This window comes from Panthera tigris, chromosome B3, assembly GCF_018350195.1.
Source record: "Panthera tigris isolate Pti1 chromosome B3, P.tigris_Pti1_mat1.1, whole genome shotgun sequence".
NCBI classification, from domain to species: domain Eukaryota; kingdom Metazoa; phylum Chordata; class Mammalia; order Carnivora; family Felidae; genus Panthera; species Panthera tigris.
In genome coordinates, this window is record NC_056665.1 from 73,231,313 (window position 1) to 73,248,100 (window position 16,788).

The 16,788-nt window shown below is 48.3% G+C and overlaps 1 protein-coding gene across 4 annotated transcripts in view; it reads right to left on the reverse strand.

The window, feature by feature from the left end:
- Positions 1 to 16,788, reverse strand: part of SLC7A7 (solute carrier family 7 member 7) — a 34,254-nt gene that overhangs the window by 15,943 nt on the left and 1,523 nt on the right. Inside the window, exons 1-2 of one of the 4 annotated variants that reach the window (XM_007097953.3) lie at positions 13,732 to 13,843; positions 12,106 to 12,649 (exon numbers count right to left, since the gene is read on the reverse strand). In XM_007097953.3, the coding sequence (XP_007098015.1) occupies positions 12,106 to 12,604 (499 nt within the window). In that variant the 5' untranslated portion in view covers positions 12,605 to 12,649; positions 13,732 to 13,843. Of the gene's footprint in view, positions 1 to 12,105; positions 12,650 to 13,431; positions 13,627 to 13,722; positions 13,844 to 16,788 lie in introns of those variants that run through there. The other 3 variants (XM_015544683.2, XM_007097952.3, XM_007097951.3) reach the window with 3 other exon arrangements.

Here is a 16,788-nt window from a genome sequence, read left to right on the forward strand (position 1 = left end):
ACAAGCTTTAACAAAGTCAGCGCTCAGGCCCCACCTAGGCCAATGAAGTCAGAAACGCTGGGGTGGAGCCCAGGCACCAGCGTGTTTTTGAGGCTTCCCAGGCAATTCTAAGGGACAGTGACAACTGAGAACCTTTCCGTCCAAGGCCTCCATCAGTTCTCCTCAGCAGCAACTTTTCTACTTCCCCAGTTCTCATTCTCCAAGCCAATTCCCATTCTTCTAACCAGTGGCTCAGATTTATTTGGTTGGGGAAACGAAGTGGGAGAGGAAGGGGCCATTAGCATTTTTCTAAAGCCCTAGGTGATTCCAATGTACAGCCAGGGTGGGGGCCCACTCTCCCCAGCTTCTTCCCAAGCCTACTTTAGCCTGTCCCCTCAGCCTCTCCTGAGTCAGAGAGAAAGAACACAAGAAAAAGAAGACCAAGGGTGAACCCCTGAAGAGCCTTGAGGATCCAACCAATACAGAGCTCTACCCTCTGCCTGCGGAGGAAGGTTGTGCTGAAGTTCATGTCGGCCCCACCCCAGAAAGAACCCAAGGCTCTGACTCCAGCCTATGCAGTGTGTGAATGTGGGACGTGAAGTGGAAGCTTCCTCACCTCCAACCTAAAGTGGCTCTTGAGAAAACTCCTCTGAGAAAGTACCTAGCTGCCAAGTAGAAAGTATGAAGGGCAGAAATCAGTTGCGGGCCCAGCATCTGACTATTCCGCTTCATTAGCCACAAGTACGTGAAGTCAGTGGTCGGGTATCAGAAGAAGCTGCACAAGGACACACGGCCCAAGCTCTCAGACAAACACGCAGAGATCCAAAGTCCCCTACAGCCCACAAGCGGCTCCAGGAGACCCGGGGTGAGCTCTCTGCCCTCCCTCGTGCCTAGCCCACAGTGGGCCCAGCCCTCATCCAACCCTGAGAGCCAAAGGCACACAATGCCCTTCTCCGCCAAGCCAAATCTAGAGCCACATCTCCTGTTCGTGCATCCAGCTGCCATTTATTGAAGCACCTACTATGTGCAAGTCACTAGGGTCAAGCATCGGGGACACACCTGATCCCCAAAGACCAGCGGTCTGTTCCCAGAGGGGCCTGAGTATATGCTGCTGGCTGACTGGCACAGTGTGGGCAGACCTCCTGTGAAGACACAGGAAGTAAGAGCTCCTGTTCATGAAAGGCAAAAACAAAACAAAAACAAAAACAAAAACAAAAAAAACTAGACCAAAGATCCTAGATCACAGGGCAGGCAAGCACAGACAGGACAAGGCAGGAGCAGAAGCGTCCGAAACGGCTAACAGTGGCCGAGGCAGGCTGGCTTTCAAGAAAGAACAGTCAGGTGGGGCTGCACTTGGGGACACCTCGCTCTGACTCTGCCAAGGGAAAAGTTCCCCTGTCTGGCAAAGAGGAAGAAGGGTCTCAGCTCTCCTTTCTTTAAAAATAAACTTTTTCAATGTTTATTTTATTTTTGAGAGGGAGAGACACACACACACAGCGTGAGCAGGGGAAGGGCAGAGAGAGAGGGAGACACAGAATCGGAAGCAGGATCCAGGCTCCGAGCTGTCAGCACAGAGCCTGATGTGGGGCTCGAACTCACGAACCGCGAGATCATGACCTGAGCCAAAGTCAGATGCTCAACCGACTGAGCCACCCAGGTGCCCCTCAGCTCTCCTTTCTGATCCCTGGAACACTAAAACCGCTTTTAAGTCATCCAAAGGTGGAATGGAAAGTAAAGTTTTTAGAAATTAATAAGATGCATATGACTGAATAGAATTTGCAATAGGACACACCATTTGTGGCTAACAATTAAGTGTTAGGTCCCTTGCATTCTCATAGATATCATCTAACTTAATGTGACAGAGTAGGTGTATTATCTTTATCTTTTTTTAAGTTTTATTTATTTAAGGAATCTCTACACTGCAGATGGGAGTCGAACCCACGACCCCAAGATCAAGAGTCACATGCTCTTCTGACTGAACCAGCCAGGCACCCCAGTCTTTATCTCATAATTGAGAAAACTGAGGCCACTCAGGCAGTGTCCAGCTCCAAAACTTGTATACACCGCAGCACGCCATGCTGTCCCTATTGTATGCAAGGATGTGGGACTGTGAGCGGGATGATCTCCCCCTGGGGTGATGGGGCTTCTGGCTGCAGAAAACTGGGGCAGTCCCCTAAGAACTCTGAGAAGCCAGAATAATCAGCTCTAGGAGGGGCCATCTGCACACTTCTCTGGTTAGGAAAAGTAACCATTTATAGTAACCTGGCGGGACAGCAAGGTTTTTTCAGAACTCCTAATTCATTTATTCCTTTATTCATTCATTCATTCATTCAGCCAGCCAGAGAGCAAGTATGTACTGAGCACTGACTGTGCTCCAGGCCTTGTACAGACCCAGTCCTCAGCCTTCACAGAAAAGTGAACATGGACAATTATAAGAACTGGGTGATGGGGTGCCTGGGTGGCTCAGTAGGTTAAGTGTCCGACTCGATTTCGGCTCAGGTCATGATCTCACAGTTCATGAGATTGAGCCCCACATTGGCTCCACACTGAGCATGGAGCCAGCTTGGGAATCTCTCTCTCCCTCTCTCTTCTCTGCCCCACCCCTTGCTCACACACTTTTGTGTGAGTTCTCTCTCCCTAAAAGTAAATAAACTTAAACAAAAAACAGAAAAACCCTGAGCCTGGGTGGCTCAGTTGGTTAAACGACTGACTTCAGCTCAGGTCATGATCTCACGGTCTGTGAGTTCAAGCCCCACGTCGGGCTCTGTGCTGACAGCTCACAGCCTGGAGCCTGCTTCGGATTCTGTGTCTCCCTCTCTCTCTACCCCTCCCCTGCTCGCTCTCTGTCCCTCAAAACTGAATGAACATTTTAAAAAAACTTTTTTTTAAAGAAAAGACAGTTTAAAAAAGAATAAAAACTGGGTGCTGTGAAAGTCACTGTGAGGCAACCCATCCAGTCTGGGGCAGCGAAGGGGGTGCAGGTGGGCACCAGGACCACCATTACCTGGACTGAGCACAGGGAGGCTCATGCTGGGGTTGGGGGATGGGAGGACAAACTCCTGGCAGAGAGGAAAGCACGTGATTACCCAGACAATGAAATCAGCAATGAGTGAAGTCACCCACGCGTAGAAAAAACTTACTTAAGCAATAATCAGTAAATGATTTCAAGGTCTATTCGCAATAGTAGCCTATCTAGCATTGTAGTTCATCAGCAGTTCTAAAGGAAAACTATTATCTGTAGAGGGACAGTAAGCCACCATGACGGGAGCAGAAATTATTTGCTCTCCTGAAATGGTCACTGTTTGAACAGGATTAAAGTATGGTAAAAATATAGATCAAGCCTCTAGGAGATAGAGACTCCATTATACAGATGAGGAACCTGAGACTAATAATTTGACCTGATTCCATGCTCTTAACCACCACACATTCCTGCCTCCCAAAGGGATGAGTTCAAGGGAGAGAGATGCTGACTCGGGGCACCCAAGCACTCTACCCAACCATGGAGAAGACGTGACTGTCGGGTATGGATTCTTCATCTAAATTTTCCAGAAATATACCCCCAAACCAGCCTAAGGAGGACTGAAGTCTTCCCCATAAACCCTTCCCTCAACCTCGGTCCCTCCCTCTAAGAACCACACTTCTTGTCTACAGAATCAGTCTTCTGGAAAGTATATCTACATTCCCTTCCTTTCCCTTGACTAATATCCACTCTACCACTCCACTGAAGAGGGACAGTTTTCCTGACCTGTTATTTGTCAATTCCAAATGGCATTCCATTCCTTATCTTACTTAACAGTTCCTCAACAAAGGCTACTTTTGAGTGTAAACCCATCCCCCTTGAGTGTGCTGCCTCTGCTTTTCCCCACACTATCCACACTGCAATAGAATAGTTTATTGATGTGTCTCTATCATCAAGTCGGAGCCAAATGAGGACAGACTGAGTAACAGTCACTTCTGGATCCCTAGGCCTCGCCCAGAAGTAGGCATATAGTAGATACTCAGGTTTCACTGGATGAATAAACAATCTCTCTGAAATCTGACTCTACCCTCACTGCCCTGAAATTTCCCTCTCCAGAGTCACGGTGATTTCCTGTTGATATATCCAAGCAACCGCCCTCCTTATCTAGCTTGGCCTCTTAGCAGATTGGACACCGTTGGCCACCAACTCCTTCTCAAATTGCTCTCTTTTACTCACCATCTCCCATTTCCCTCTTATCTCTCTGGGCGCTTCTTCTCCTTGTTGTGGACTATTTATCCTTCAATGTTGGCATTCCTGAGATGCTAACCTCGCCCCTTTCCTCCTCTCTTGCTACATCCGGTCAAGATCATCTCATCTGCTACTGTGATTTCAATGACCACCTCTACACCAAGGATTCACAAAAGTATATCACCAGCCCAACCACCGTAATTTCATATACATATGAATATACAACCACCTACTGGACGTCAGCAAACACAAATTCAACCTATCCAAAACTGACCTATCAATTTCTCTTAACCTACTGCTCCTTCAGTCTGACTCCCTGTAAGTAACTGGCATCACCATCCACCCAGTTGCCCGAGACAGAAACGTGGTCATCTTATCATCCTCAACCTCCACCCATATCCATCTAATCAGTGTCTAAGTCTTAACCAGTCTCCTCATCTCTCATCCCATGACTCTAATCCAAGCCACTATCCTCCCTCACTGGGATCATGGCAACAGCTTCCTAAGTGGTCTCCCTGTTTTTAGTTCTGCAAACTGAAGTCAGAGTAATCTTTCTAAAAATCACAAACTCTACAATTTAATCACAACACAAGTCACTCTCTGCTTTACTCTCAAAGAGGTTTTTTTTTTATTACCATAGGAGAAAGCCCACCAAACTCCTTAATGTGGTTTGTGCAACAGATTGTATTTTCCAAAGATGTCTCAACAACATTTCCCAACACACATGCTTTTCATACAATGTGACTGTAACACTCTGCCCATCAAGAGATAGGGTCTGTGCCTCTTCTCTTATGAAGAGATATTCTTGGGGCACCTGGGTGGCTCAGTCGGTTGAGCGACCGACTTCAGCTCAGGTCATGATCTCACGGTTTGTGAGTTCGAGCCCCGCGTCTGGCTCTGTGCTGACAGCTCGGAGCCTGGAACCTGCTTCGGATTCTGTGTCTCCCTCTCTCTCTGCCCCTCCCCGACTCATGCTCTGTCTCTCTTTGTCTCAGAAATAAATAAACATTTAAAAAAAAAAAAAAAGAAGAAGAAGAGATACTCTTCTGTGAATGTTTCTACCTACAGAGTTCAGCAGGAAAGACACCCTGTGACCTCAGAGGCTAGGTCATAAAACGCACAGCTTCCACTCTGGTTGATGACATACTCCGTTCTGGAAGCCTTCAGCTGCCAGGTAGAGAGTTTGATTGCTCTGGGGCCACCATTATGTAAGGAGACTCAACATAGTCCATATGGAGGGACCACTTGAAAGACACATCTAACACAACACGAAAAGAAAAAGATGCCCAGCTAGCCCCCATCTTCTTCAGCATCCCCTCGTTCTAGCTCCTGCCACCATCTGACTACCACCACACGAGACCCTGAGCCAGCACTGCCCCAGTTACCCCTTCCAAAATTCCTGAGCTAAGAAACCAGAAAAGAATAAAACAGCTGTGGGGCACCTGGCTGGCTCAGTCAGAACATGCAACTCTTAATCTCGGGGTCATGAGTTCAAGCCCCACATTGGGTGTAGAGATTACTTTAAAATAAATAAATAGGGGCACCTGGGTGGTTCAGTCAGTTAAGCGTCAGACTCTTGGTTTCAGCTCAGGTCATGATCTCACAGTTTGTGGGTTTGAGCCCTGCATCGGGCTCCATGCTGACAGCACAGAGCCTGCTTGGGATTCTCTCTCCCTCTCTCTCTGACCTTCCCCGGGCTGTTTCTCTCTCAAAATAAATAAATAAACCTAAATAAATAAACAAACAAGCATAAATAAACATAAATAAATAAATAAAATGACTATTATTCTATGTCACTAGATGATTTATTATAGAACAATAATAACTACAACTAATAAAGCCCTGAACAAACTATCTTACCATTTCCACCCACCTCTGCAGGCTAGCTGTCAACATTTCCTACCTTAACCTCAGTATTGCAGCCCACCCTGACGTCCTTTACTAGAAGGAGTCTCTAAAACGTCCTTCTTTCTTGTCTTCGGAGTTTTCATACCTCTTGTTCTTGCTGCCTGAGATGCAACTCCGCCCTCTTTTGGTTAATTCCTCATTCAGGTGTCAGCTTAAACTTCCTTACAGAGTTTCTACTCTCCTAGGCTAGCCTAGGTCTGCTCCCATGGCTCCCTGTGCCTAAGAAATCACAACACTCATTATAATCCATTGTAACCTTGCGTTGGAGTGCCCACCCTGACAGCCCCCAGCATGCTCACGCACACGTATGCGTGCACACACATGCAGTGAGAGCTCCAGGAAGACAATGATCAGTGCTGGGAAAATAAACATTCAACAAGTATTTACGAAGCACTTGCCTATCTCCAGCCCCATCTCTTTACTGAGCTCCAAATGGGCACATCCACCTCCTATCCTACAAATTTCAAATTCAACATGATTCCATCCTCCCCATCCCTGTAAACGATGCCACCACCTACCAACTGCCCAAACCAGAAACCTCAGCTTTTCATTCAAGGAATAGTTATCAAGCTCCTCTCTTGGTTTCTTTGCTGGGGATACAGTGGATCCTAAGACAGGCTTAGCCCCTGGGATACAACATTTACAAGCTGGTGGGTGTTTTCCTCATCACCTACCTCTCTCTCTTACACCAGACATCCCAATAAGTATTACTGGTTATACTGATTATACCTTCTAAATTGCTCTCCTATCTATCCTTTCCTGGAGACATCATCTCCTAAGTAAGCCACAGCCCCGCTGCCACTGCCCTCATTTGGGCTTTTGTCATTTCCTGCCTGGATTGCCACAAGAGCTTCCTAACTTGTGGAATAAAATCTTAACTCCCTAGAACATGAGCGTCGTGTTCTAGCCGCTTGCCTCCTTTTGTCCCCTCACATCCCACAATCGCCCCCGTGCACCCACACTCCATTCTTTTTCTCACCTTTGTGCTTTACATTGCCTTTCCCTGTGCCTAAAATATCCTTGCCCCTTCTTCATTCAACATATTTATTGAGTACCTAGCAGATGCCAGGCACTGTTCTAGGTGCTGGATATTCAGCCGTGAGCAAAACAAAGTGCTTACTTTCGTGGTGTTTACACTCTAGAGGGAAAGATAGACAACAGACAAGTAAACGATTAATGTCAGGTGGTGACAGGTGCTATCGAGAAAAACAAAACAGGATGGGAAACTGAGAGTGACCATTAGAGACAGGAGAAGTCTCTGGTGAAGTAACGTCTGTACAAAGACCCGAGTGGACTGAGGGGATGAGCTCTGAGGACATCTGAGGAAAGAGCCTTCTCAGCAGAAGGAACGATAAAGTACAAAACTCCCGAAGCAGGAACAGGCCAGGCAAACTGGAAGAAAAGCAAGAAAGCCGGTGTAGCTCCACAGAGAGAGTGAGGGGGAGAGAGGTCTGAGAGAAGTCAGATGGAGCACGCCTTGTAGGTCACGGCCAGTGGGCGCTTCAGCCACCCCTTGACGCCATTTCATCCTTCAGCGTTGAGTACAGACATCTCCTGAGTAGGGCCCACCCCACCCGCTCCCAGCACTTACCCATATGAAGTGTGTAATTGACTACTTCCTGTCTCCTCCACCACACCGTGAGTTTCCTGCTCTACCTTTCAGCTCCGTATTTTATAAAACCCATCACGTTCAGTAAATTTGTCTCCAGTAGTCAAAACTTTCTCCCTTGGCTCTGATTCCATGCCCTGAGAGCAATCCCTGATTCCTCGATGGGTTTCCTAGGGACTATGGCATTAGGAAGCCTTGACAGTGAACACACACCTTCTGGTCATTAGAAATTATGCTAATGATGTATGTCCATCATTGTACATTCCTAGGCTGCCATCATCATTTACACATCAGTCTCTGTTTTAAGTATGAGTCAGTTGATGGGACAGTGACCGACTCTGGGTCATGATGACCCAAGGAAGGCGCTGCTCATGGAAAGGCCACATAAGCAGCCTAGCAGAAGCTCCAGATGCCCCTCTACTCATCCCTCAGCTCACCTTCCCTATTTCAGATGGAAGCCCCATCACCGGCCCCCTGTCCAAGCTTGAATTCTTAGCATCACCTCTGAGAACTGCCCCCCACCACCACACACACTCATCCAGAAGTCCTAGAAACCATGCCTTATTACTACTTTTCTATCCACCCCCTCATCTCTGGTCCAAAGGCCTTGCTCACCAGCCTTCAAGTGGACTCAGGTGTCCACTCCCTAAACCGATGTGCCTACCTTCTGATTCTCACACTTACCAAAAACACTCCACCTGGCCACCAGTGTTCTTCTTCCAGGCAAATCTAATTTCACTTCCCCACTTACAATCAACAACTTCCCACTTTCCAGATAAAGTCTACCCTGTGTAGACAATGTATAAACCAGTCTTGGAGCTGGCCTTGGGCTACGTTTCCAGTCTCTGCCTTCTCACCCTCTCCCACCCTGCATTCCAGCCATACCAACCACCTGGAATTCTCTGAACATTCCATGCCTGTCTGCACCTCCACACCTTGTCACACTGCAGTTCCCTCAGTGAAAGTGTCCTAGGAGACAGCTCCGTATCTTTCCAAAATTCAGTTCAGACATCATGGTCTCTGTGACATCCTCCTATAAGCCCTCTTCCCCAAATGAAGAAAATTGTCCTGCTTTCTCCTACAGTGTCTCTATCACCACATTTCCTACATTGCATGACAATTATTGGTTAACCTATCTATCTCTCTCCTTGACTAGGAGTTCTTGGATGGCAAAGTCCAGACTTTATTCTTCTTTGCTTCCCAGCATTCATTGGAATATCTAGCGCAGAGAATGCTCTAAATGTTCCGTGAATGAATGAAAGTTCTGTATTAAATCCCTATTCTCGCTAAGTTCAAAGATTCAGCCTCAGTCCTCACGTTGAGCATACATTGTTGGCATATATTTGACAACTCTGGGGGAGTGACAAGGGCACCAGACCTGTGCCTGAGGGAGGGCTCAGTAGTGGCAGGACATTGGGCAAGTGCAGGGATGGTTTACTTCCAGGCCACTCTGCGGATGAAGTGAGGCTGTGAAAACCATAAATCATGACTCAACTGTAACATATTAATGATTATTGTGTTTAAAATTTCTTTCTTGGCTGCTTCTAGGCCTTTTGCTCTACCTTTCTCCTGAACGGCTATGGCTAGATAAACAAGATATTACTGCATAGGTAGTATATGGACAGAATGTTCATGTATTGGGTGCTCGTTAGACAATGGTTGAAGGAAGAAACTCATGAATCATATGTCCCTAAATTCTTAATTACAATCTTGGTTGCCCTTTTGAACCTTCTTCCAGATCTCTAGGTCCCTCTGAAGTAATTAAAGACAGAACAAAGTCCTGGAAGCAGCCAAAAGAGAATAATTTCAAACATAATAATCACCAATACATTACACCTGAGTCATGATTTATGGTTTCCACCAAATCTCACTTCGTCCACACAGTAGCCCAGAAGTAAAACAGTTACTGCACCCTGCCTAGGGTCATGCAGGCTCAAACACAGATCTGGTGTATCTGTCACTCCATCAGAATTATGTTATATATATGCCATAAAGCCATGCACAAAACTGTATCTTTTTATTAACTGGGGAGCTCTGCGGACAAATCATAACTGTGGCTACTCTGCCCATATCCTTACAAGGGTGTACCTGCATGTGTATGTGCACCCAACTGTAGGGTCTGAGGACATCTCTGTCCCCAATTAGACACAGCAAATTAAAAAGGGGTGACTGACGCCTGGGTGGCTCAGTCAGTTGAGCGTCCAACTTCAGCTCGGGTCATGATCTCAAGGTTCATGGGTTCGGGCCCCACGTCAGGTTCTGTGCTGACAGCTCAGAGCCTGCAGCCTGTTTCAGAATCTGTGTCTCCCTCTCTCTCTGCCCTTCCCTCACTCACGCTCTCTGTCTCAAAAATAAATAAACATTTTTTAAAAAGGGGTGGCTGATGGAGGTAGGCACAATGCCAGAGTCAAGGAACAACAGCTGTCAGACATGACACAGATGGAACTCATAAAGAATGAAACTGCTGAACTGAAGTCAGGCCAGCACCCTGGAAGCTCCTGAAGAAGTCAACACTCGTCCCCGCCCCAGCGGCCTGAGGCCTCATAGTCATGTAAGAATAGAGATGTGTAATGGTGACTCTGAGTCACCAAAAGAAATGTCAAGTTATGAAGGCAGGCAGACATATCACTGGTTTTAAAGAGATTTCAACAGAGATGGTTAAAATTATTGGATTCTAGTACTTCAAACGATGCAGCCATCTTGGAAATTTTGCTTGGAATAATCCCTACACCACACAAGATACATAACAGTATGCCCACACTGGAGAGCACCTCAAGACTGACAGATCCTAAAATTAGTTTCCCCAGTAAGTCAACTGTAAATGACGCAAGAGACATTACAGATCACATCTGAGACCTCAAGGGAAAGCCTCCTTCTTGTAACAAGAGACAGTGCCCTCCTCCCCTCCCTGATTGTTGCCATGCCTGACAAACATCCCCATACACGAAGAGGAGTCCAAGCCACAAGCACGGACGCACAAAGCACAAGGGGACCCCATGGAGACACCCAGGACTCCGCACAACAGTCAAAGGGGGCAGGCTGGAGAGGAAGCTGAGGAATAAGATGGGGCAGTGGAGAAACCTCGAGAAAAGAGGACACAAAGCCGACTGGAGAGGATTGATCCAGGGAGCAACTACACCTGGTGCAAAATGCCCACACTCTGCAGCCACCGCTGCTGGGGGAGGTGCCCCTTAAAATGACAGAATTTCCAAGCTTCTCCACATTTGGGGTGTGGGAAGGGTCTCCAAGGTTTCAGGCAAGGAGGCCATTTTTCCAGAACAGAGGCCCCTGGGGGATGGGGCTATAGACGATCAGCTTCTCAGGACCTCCAAAGTGGCTTTGCTGAATGTATAGGTTTAAATACATTACTTATGAGACAGAGCAAAAGTCAGGGTAGATTGAAATGACGGTTTTAAGAATCTGGCCCACAGAAAAACTCGTATAAACAATAAAATATTCATTGGCGCATTACCTGTGTGCCTAACAAATTAGAACCCGCTTAAATGGCCACTAAGAGGACTGATTTGTTAAATAAACAATACATCCTTCACATTATCATGGAATAACATAAATAATTTTTTTTTTAAATAGATCTCTAAGTAGAAAATGTCACTGGTAAATTCTGGGAATAAAGCACAAACCGGAATTATATGTGTACCATGATCCCATATTTTAAAAACAAAACAACTACCTCTCCCAAAATAAATAAACTTTACAAAAAATAAAAACAGAAGAAAACTACATTTTTTTAACGACACTTCTTAAAGGAACAAGAAAAAGTCAGGAAGGGCATACGAACTGCTAGTGGGGCTACCGTGGGAAAGTGGGGAAGAGGTGAAGCGTTCTCTTTATTGTTGCCTGTTTTTACACGTTGCTACCATTTGAATTTTCACACGAAGCCCACACTAATTTAAAGACAACAAGAGGGGGCGACTGGCTGGCTCAGTCGGCAGAGCATACGACTCTTTTTTTTTTTCTAACGTTTACTCATTTTTGAGAGATGGAGAGAGACAGAGCATGGCGGGGGAGGGGCAGAGAGAGAGGGAGACACAGAATCCGAAGCAGGCTCCAGGCTCCGAGCTGTCACCACAGAGCCGGATGGGGCTCGAACCCCCAGGCCCCGAGATCCTGACCTGAGCCCAAGCACTTAACTGACTGAGTCACCCACTTGCCCCAAAGCATACAACTCTTGATCTAGGAGTTGTAAATTCAAGCCCCACGTTGGGTGTAGAGATTACTTAAAAATAGAATCTTTTTTTTTTTTTTTTTTATAATAAAATGAAAACAAGAGTGTTTGTCGGAGGCATTCGCTTCCAGCTCCTTTCTCACTGGCTTACTGGACTCACATCCCAGCCTCTGCCCTGGCGCTCCAGCCCACACCTCCTGCCCTGGCCCCACTTACAGATACAGGCAGCAGCCAGCAGGCGCCCAGCCGCATAGGGGGCAAAGCAGCTCGGGAAGATGGGCTGCACCATGTAGTTGGCAAAGGTGATGGCAATAATGGCCTGGCTGGTGGGCTCGATGATGAGGAGTGAGGTCCACAGTCGGATGAAGGCAAGGAATCCCCCGAAGGCCTCGAGGATGTAGGCATAGCTGGCTCCAGATTTCTTAATGGTGGTGCCCAATTCCGCATAACAAAGGGCTCCAAAGACGGAGAAGAGGCCCCCAACAGCCCAGATGACCAGGGAGAGGCCAAAAGAGGCACTGTACATGAGCACGCCCTTGGGGGAAACAAAGATGCCCGAGCCGATCATGTTCCCCACAATCAGGCACACGCCATTAAGCAGCGAGATCTCCTTCTTCAGCTTTACCTGCTCAGACCCTGAGCTGGCTTCATCGCCCAAAGGGGAGGCGTCCCCCTCTTGCTGGGAGGCCACTTCATATTTAATGCCGTCAGCCATGGTGGAAGGAGAAGAAAGCCGTCACCAGCTTCTTGGCATCGCCCTCTAAGGAAGAAAGATGAAGATATAACTCAGGTGGCTGGCAATTACCTAAAACTCTTGCCTATGGTGGTCAACAGGGACAACATCCGGCCCACCATCTTAGAGAGCTCACTCTGGCCTCCCATCTCCCATTAACCTCTTCTTCTCCAGCTGGCTCCTTGAAACAACCCCAGGTGGAATTTTTAAGAGAAGGCACTCATTCTCTAGAGAGAAAGCAGCATTTCTCCTCATTAGGAGGGTGCTGCCCCCCAGATTTCCAAAATAGAAAATTAAATCCTGGTTCTATCGGACTCTGCTGGGATACAAGGCAATTTGGCAGTCCCCAGGTATAACCATCCTGATTTGAGCCTGTGTTTTTTTCAGCCTTGCCCCAAAAAAGCCTGTCTCCCTTCCAATTCCAGTCTCACTGTTACCTGTGCTGAGCTGCAACATTAGGAACCAACCTTGCAAGCAGCCTCTCTGTGGGTTCCCCTCACAAACTTCTCTCCTCCCCAAGGACACGGACTCTGGCAAACCTAAGGGCTTCATGGACCTCTTGCCGGAAACCTACAACCATCCCCTTGCTCAGGGAGCATCTCTTAACCACCCTGAGGTGAGGTCTGCAGCCCTAGCAGAGCCCAAGCAGCCCCACTCCTCTCTGAAAGAAGGCAGATTATTCTCCTCTTTTCCTTCCCGGACATCTCTCTCTCGCAGCCCCTAGTGTTCCAGCCTCCTGCTGTCCAATCCCCCACGTCAGCATAGGTGCATCACCCAAAAAGGTATGAATGGGAAAAGGGTGATCCAACCTAGGGATGATGGGAGGCAGCTGATGATGGCTCCCCCGCCGAGGAATTGCAGCTGGAGAGCTGAGACCCAAAGACCCAAAGCTGAGGCAAGTAGCTAAAGCGGCAGCAGGTGCCCGAGAGCACTGCAGAGTGGGAGACGGCGGAGAGGAAGAGAGGAGAGGCTGGCGGACCAAGTGGAGAGGTGCGAGGGCCTGGGGCACTGGGGAGAGGAAGTGATCGGACAGTGCAAAGCAGCACAGGGGGTGGGCGAGGGGAGGGGGTTGCTGAGGGGAGGGCGGGAAGCACACTCACTCCCTGAACCTGGGTTCCAGCAGATTCCCGCTGTGGCAGTCCTGGGGAGCTACAGCCTCCAGGCACTATGGCCTGACCACTCCTCCTTTTCAGCCAGCAGTCAGAGGAAAGGCCAGGCAAATGCTTATGGATTTAAATCAAATGGAGAGGTCAAGAAGGGAGGAGGGAGTGAGGGAGGGGGAGAGGAGTGTTAAGCAACTGTCTGGGTCTAAGGTTCACTGGCCTTTCACATCTGCAAAAGGGGCAGCCTGGAGTTCTTGGCTCAGCACTTTCTGTGATAAGAAGGCGCTCTCTCAGGAATCTCCTTTGTCAGCGCTGCTCCAGGACTGAGGGCCCATAAGAAATGACAGTCCACTGGGTGCAGTTTCTTTAGCCCCAGGGAAGTTGGCCCTGAGGAAATTAGCTGAGGACGGGGCGGTGGCCTGAGAAGGAATGCACAAGCCTCTGTCCTCCAGGCCCCACCCTAGCCCCACTCCCCCCTCGCCCCAAACAAGAAAGGCAAGGCGGGGAGATTGCACAGGGTGCCACAAAGGCTTGTTGCCCGTGCTGACATTAGAGGAAGTGTAAGTACAGTCCCCATGCCTCGTGACGGGCCTCCTAAGAGAAGAACTCTGCACACTTCCCCTCAGAGCAAAGGATGGCTGCCCCCAAATTTGAGCCACAACCCCAAAGCTGAGCCTCAATCTACTTCCAAGGCAACAAGGTCAAGAAATGAGGCTCTGGGGTGCATTCGGTTAAGCGTCTGACTCTTGATTTCAGCTCAGGTCATGATCTCATGTTGGTGGGTTCGAGCCCTGCATCTGGCTCTATGCTGACAGCAGTGCAGAGCCTGCTTTGGATTCTCTTTCTGCCGCTCCCCTGCTTGCTCATTCTCTCTCTCTGTCTCTCTCTCTCTCTCTGTCTCTCTCTCTCTCTGTGTCTCTCTCTCTCTCCAAATAAGTAAACTTTAAAAAAATTAAAAAGAAAATGAGACTCAAACCTCTGGCTGCATCCCCTCCCCATTCATCCTTAAAAAAATAATAATAATTCCTATAAACACCTTCCCCACATACAAGTTTAGTCCAATTTCCTAAAAATATGGGGAACTGAGATTTCATTGAGCTATCTTGCATAGACAGGCCCAGAGCAAAGAAGTTGAGCATTGTTTTGGGAAATCACATATTCTAGCTTCATAGTCCATCTACTTCGGTCTGGTATTCTGGTTCTCTTTTACCAACAGAAATACATCCTATCCATCCTGAAATCTGCCGGTCCCTTCCCACACCCTTTCTAACCCTCTTTGGTTAACCTAAGAAGGAAGATCTAAAAATCCCCAGGGTGTGGGGGAGGGTGGCTTATCTCTACCCTACATCTTTGCATTCTGGTGAGCTCACCCTTCCCAGAGATCAAGCTTCTCCTAAGCCATCCTCACAAATACCTAAAATCCCTCCAGAGGAGAGAGTCCTTTTCTTCCAGCAGCCCCCTCAACACTCATGTTAATGATAGCTATCATCTATGGAACACTTATCAGGTGCCAGACATACTGCTAAGCACCCTAATGCTTGATCTCATCCAAGCTTGCCTGCAGCCCCAAGAGGCACTAAGTCACATGTCGGGGTGCCAAACTGGTGAAGGAGGCAGGTGGGCTCGCCAGCAGAGCCCATCCTCTGTGCTATCTCCCCTACCTCCCACCAGTTCCAACCGGCCTTCCCCTCAGACAGGAAAACGCTTCCGATGGCTCCCTAATGAATTACCTGGGGGAGGGTGTGATTAGATTAAACGGAAAGCCTCTGCCGTCCTTCAGCCTGATGCCTAGGCTACCTCCTTCCCAGCCTGCTCCTCCCCTTTCTCACCCCTTTGCAGGGATGAGGGGCGACTACAAGTCTTCTTGGCGGCGATGCTATTGCTAGGATGGCCACTGCCTGGCAAATAAAAACACATCATGCCGCCTGCCCTTTTAAGACCAAATTTCCTGGCACCAAGGGGTGGGCATATGTCCTAATGGAACATAAAGGAAAGGGATGAAGGAGAGATGAGGAAGGTGGGACAAAGGAAGGGGAAACTGTGGCGGAAAGTAGCGAAGCAGTGTGCAGGGTTTAGTCCCGGGCTGGGGGTATGTGAAAAGCGAAGTCCTTTATCTTGGAATCTTGAGACAGATACCCAGAGGAGGGGGGTGAAACCCACACTCCAGCAGGACAGCACACCCTAGCGGTCTCACTAGGAAGTGCCGCCAGTGGAATCTTCCCTATCTTACTCCTTAGTCTGTGCAAACTGGACAGGGGAGAATGCCCTTCAGAGAAAAGATGCCCCCTCTTAACCACTGCTTAGCATCGCAGCCGTGGACAGGAAGGCACCGTCTTTGGCAGCTCACATTCCTCCCTGAGAGCCTGGCTCTCGGGTAATGCTTCCACCGTTCAGGCAGCCTGGGACCAGCAGGACCTCTCCCAAAGGGCTCTCCCACGCCAGGCTTTACAGGAGAAACTTTAGAGTCTGGCACCCCAGGAAATACCTGCCTTCCTGATACACAGCACCCTGTCTTCTTCCTGCCTGAGGTGCATTCATCCCTGAGTACCCAGTGGAGGTTACAGGACAACACTCATAGCCTATGGGTGAAGATTCAGATTCAGGGTTTCAGAGAAAGTGGGCACAGGGCCCACAGCATGCCATGCCTAGCACAGCAGCCAGTGGAGTCCTGGACCCAAACCCTACCTGTGAATGACAAAGCCAAAGCATACTTCTTCCAGGAACGAGAACACAGTTCAGGGTCTTGGCTGCTCTGTCAAGCTCAAGAGCTAAATGAAGAAGACACTTCCTCCCCTAGAGACCCCATGTCCTGCCTTCCTAGCTCCAACTGGTCTGTGCTTTCCCCTCTAACAACAGAAAGAGAAAACACATACACTGTGGTGCAGCCAGATTCCCCCATCACCCCAAGCTGGAAGCTCAGCTCCTCCCTCCCCAGTGCTCCATTTGTTTTTCTATATTCCAGTGAGGCTACCATAGTCCCTTTAAAAAAAAAAAAAAAAAAAAAGTGAAACAAGAAAGAAATTGTTTACTCCTGCGCCCAGGGCTCCCATTAGCATAGGGCTG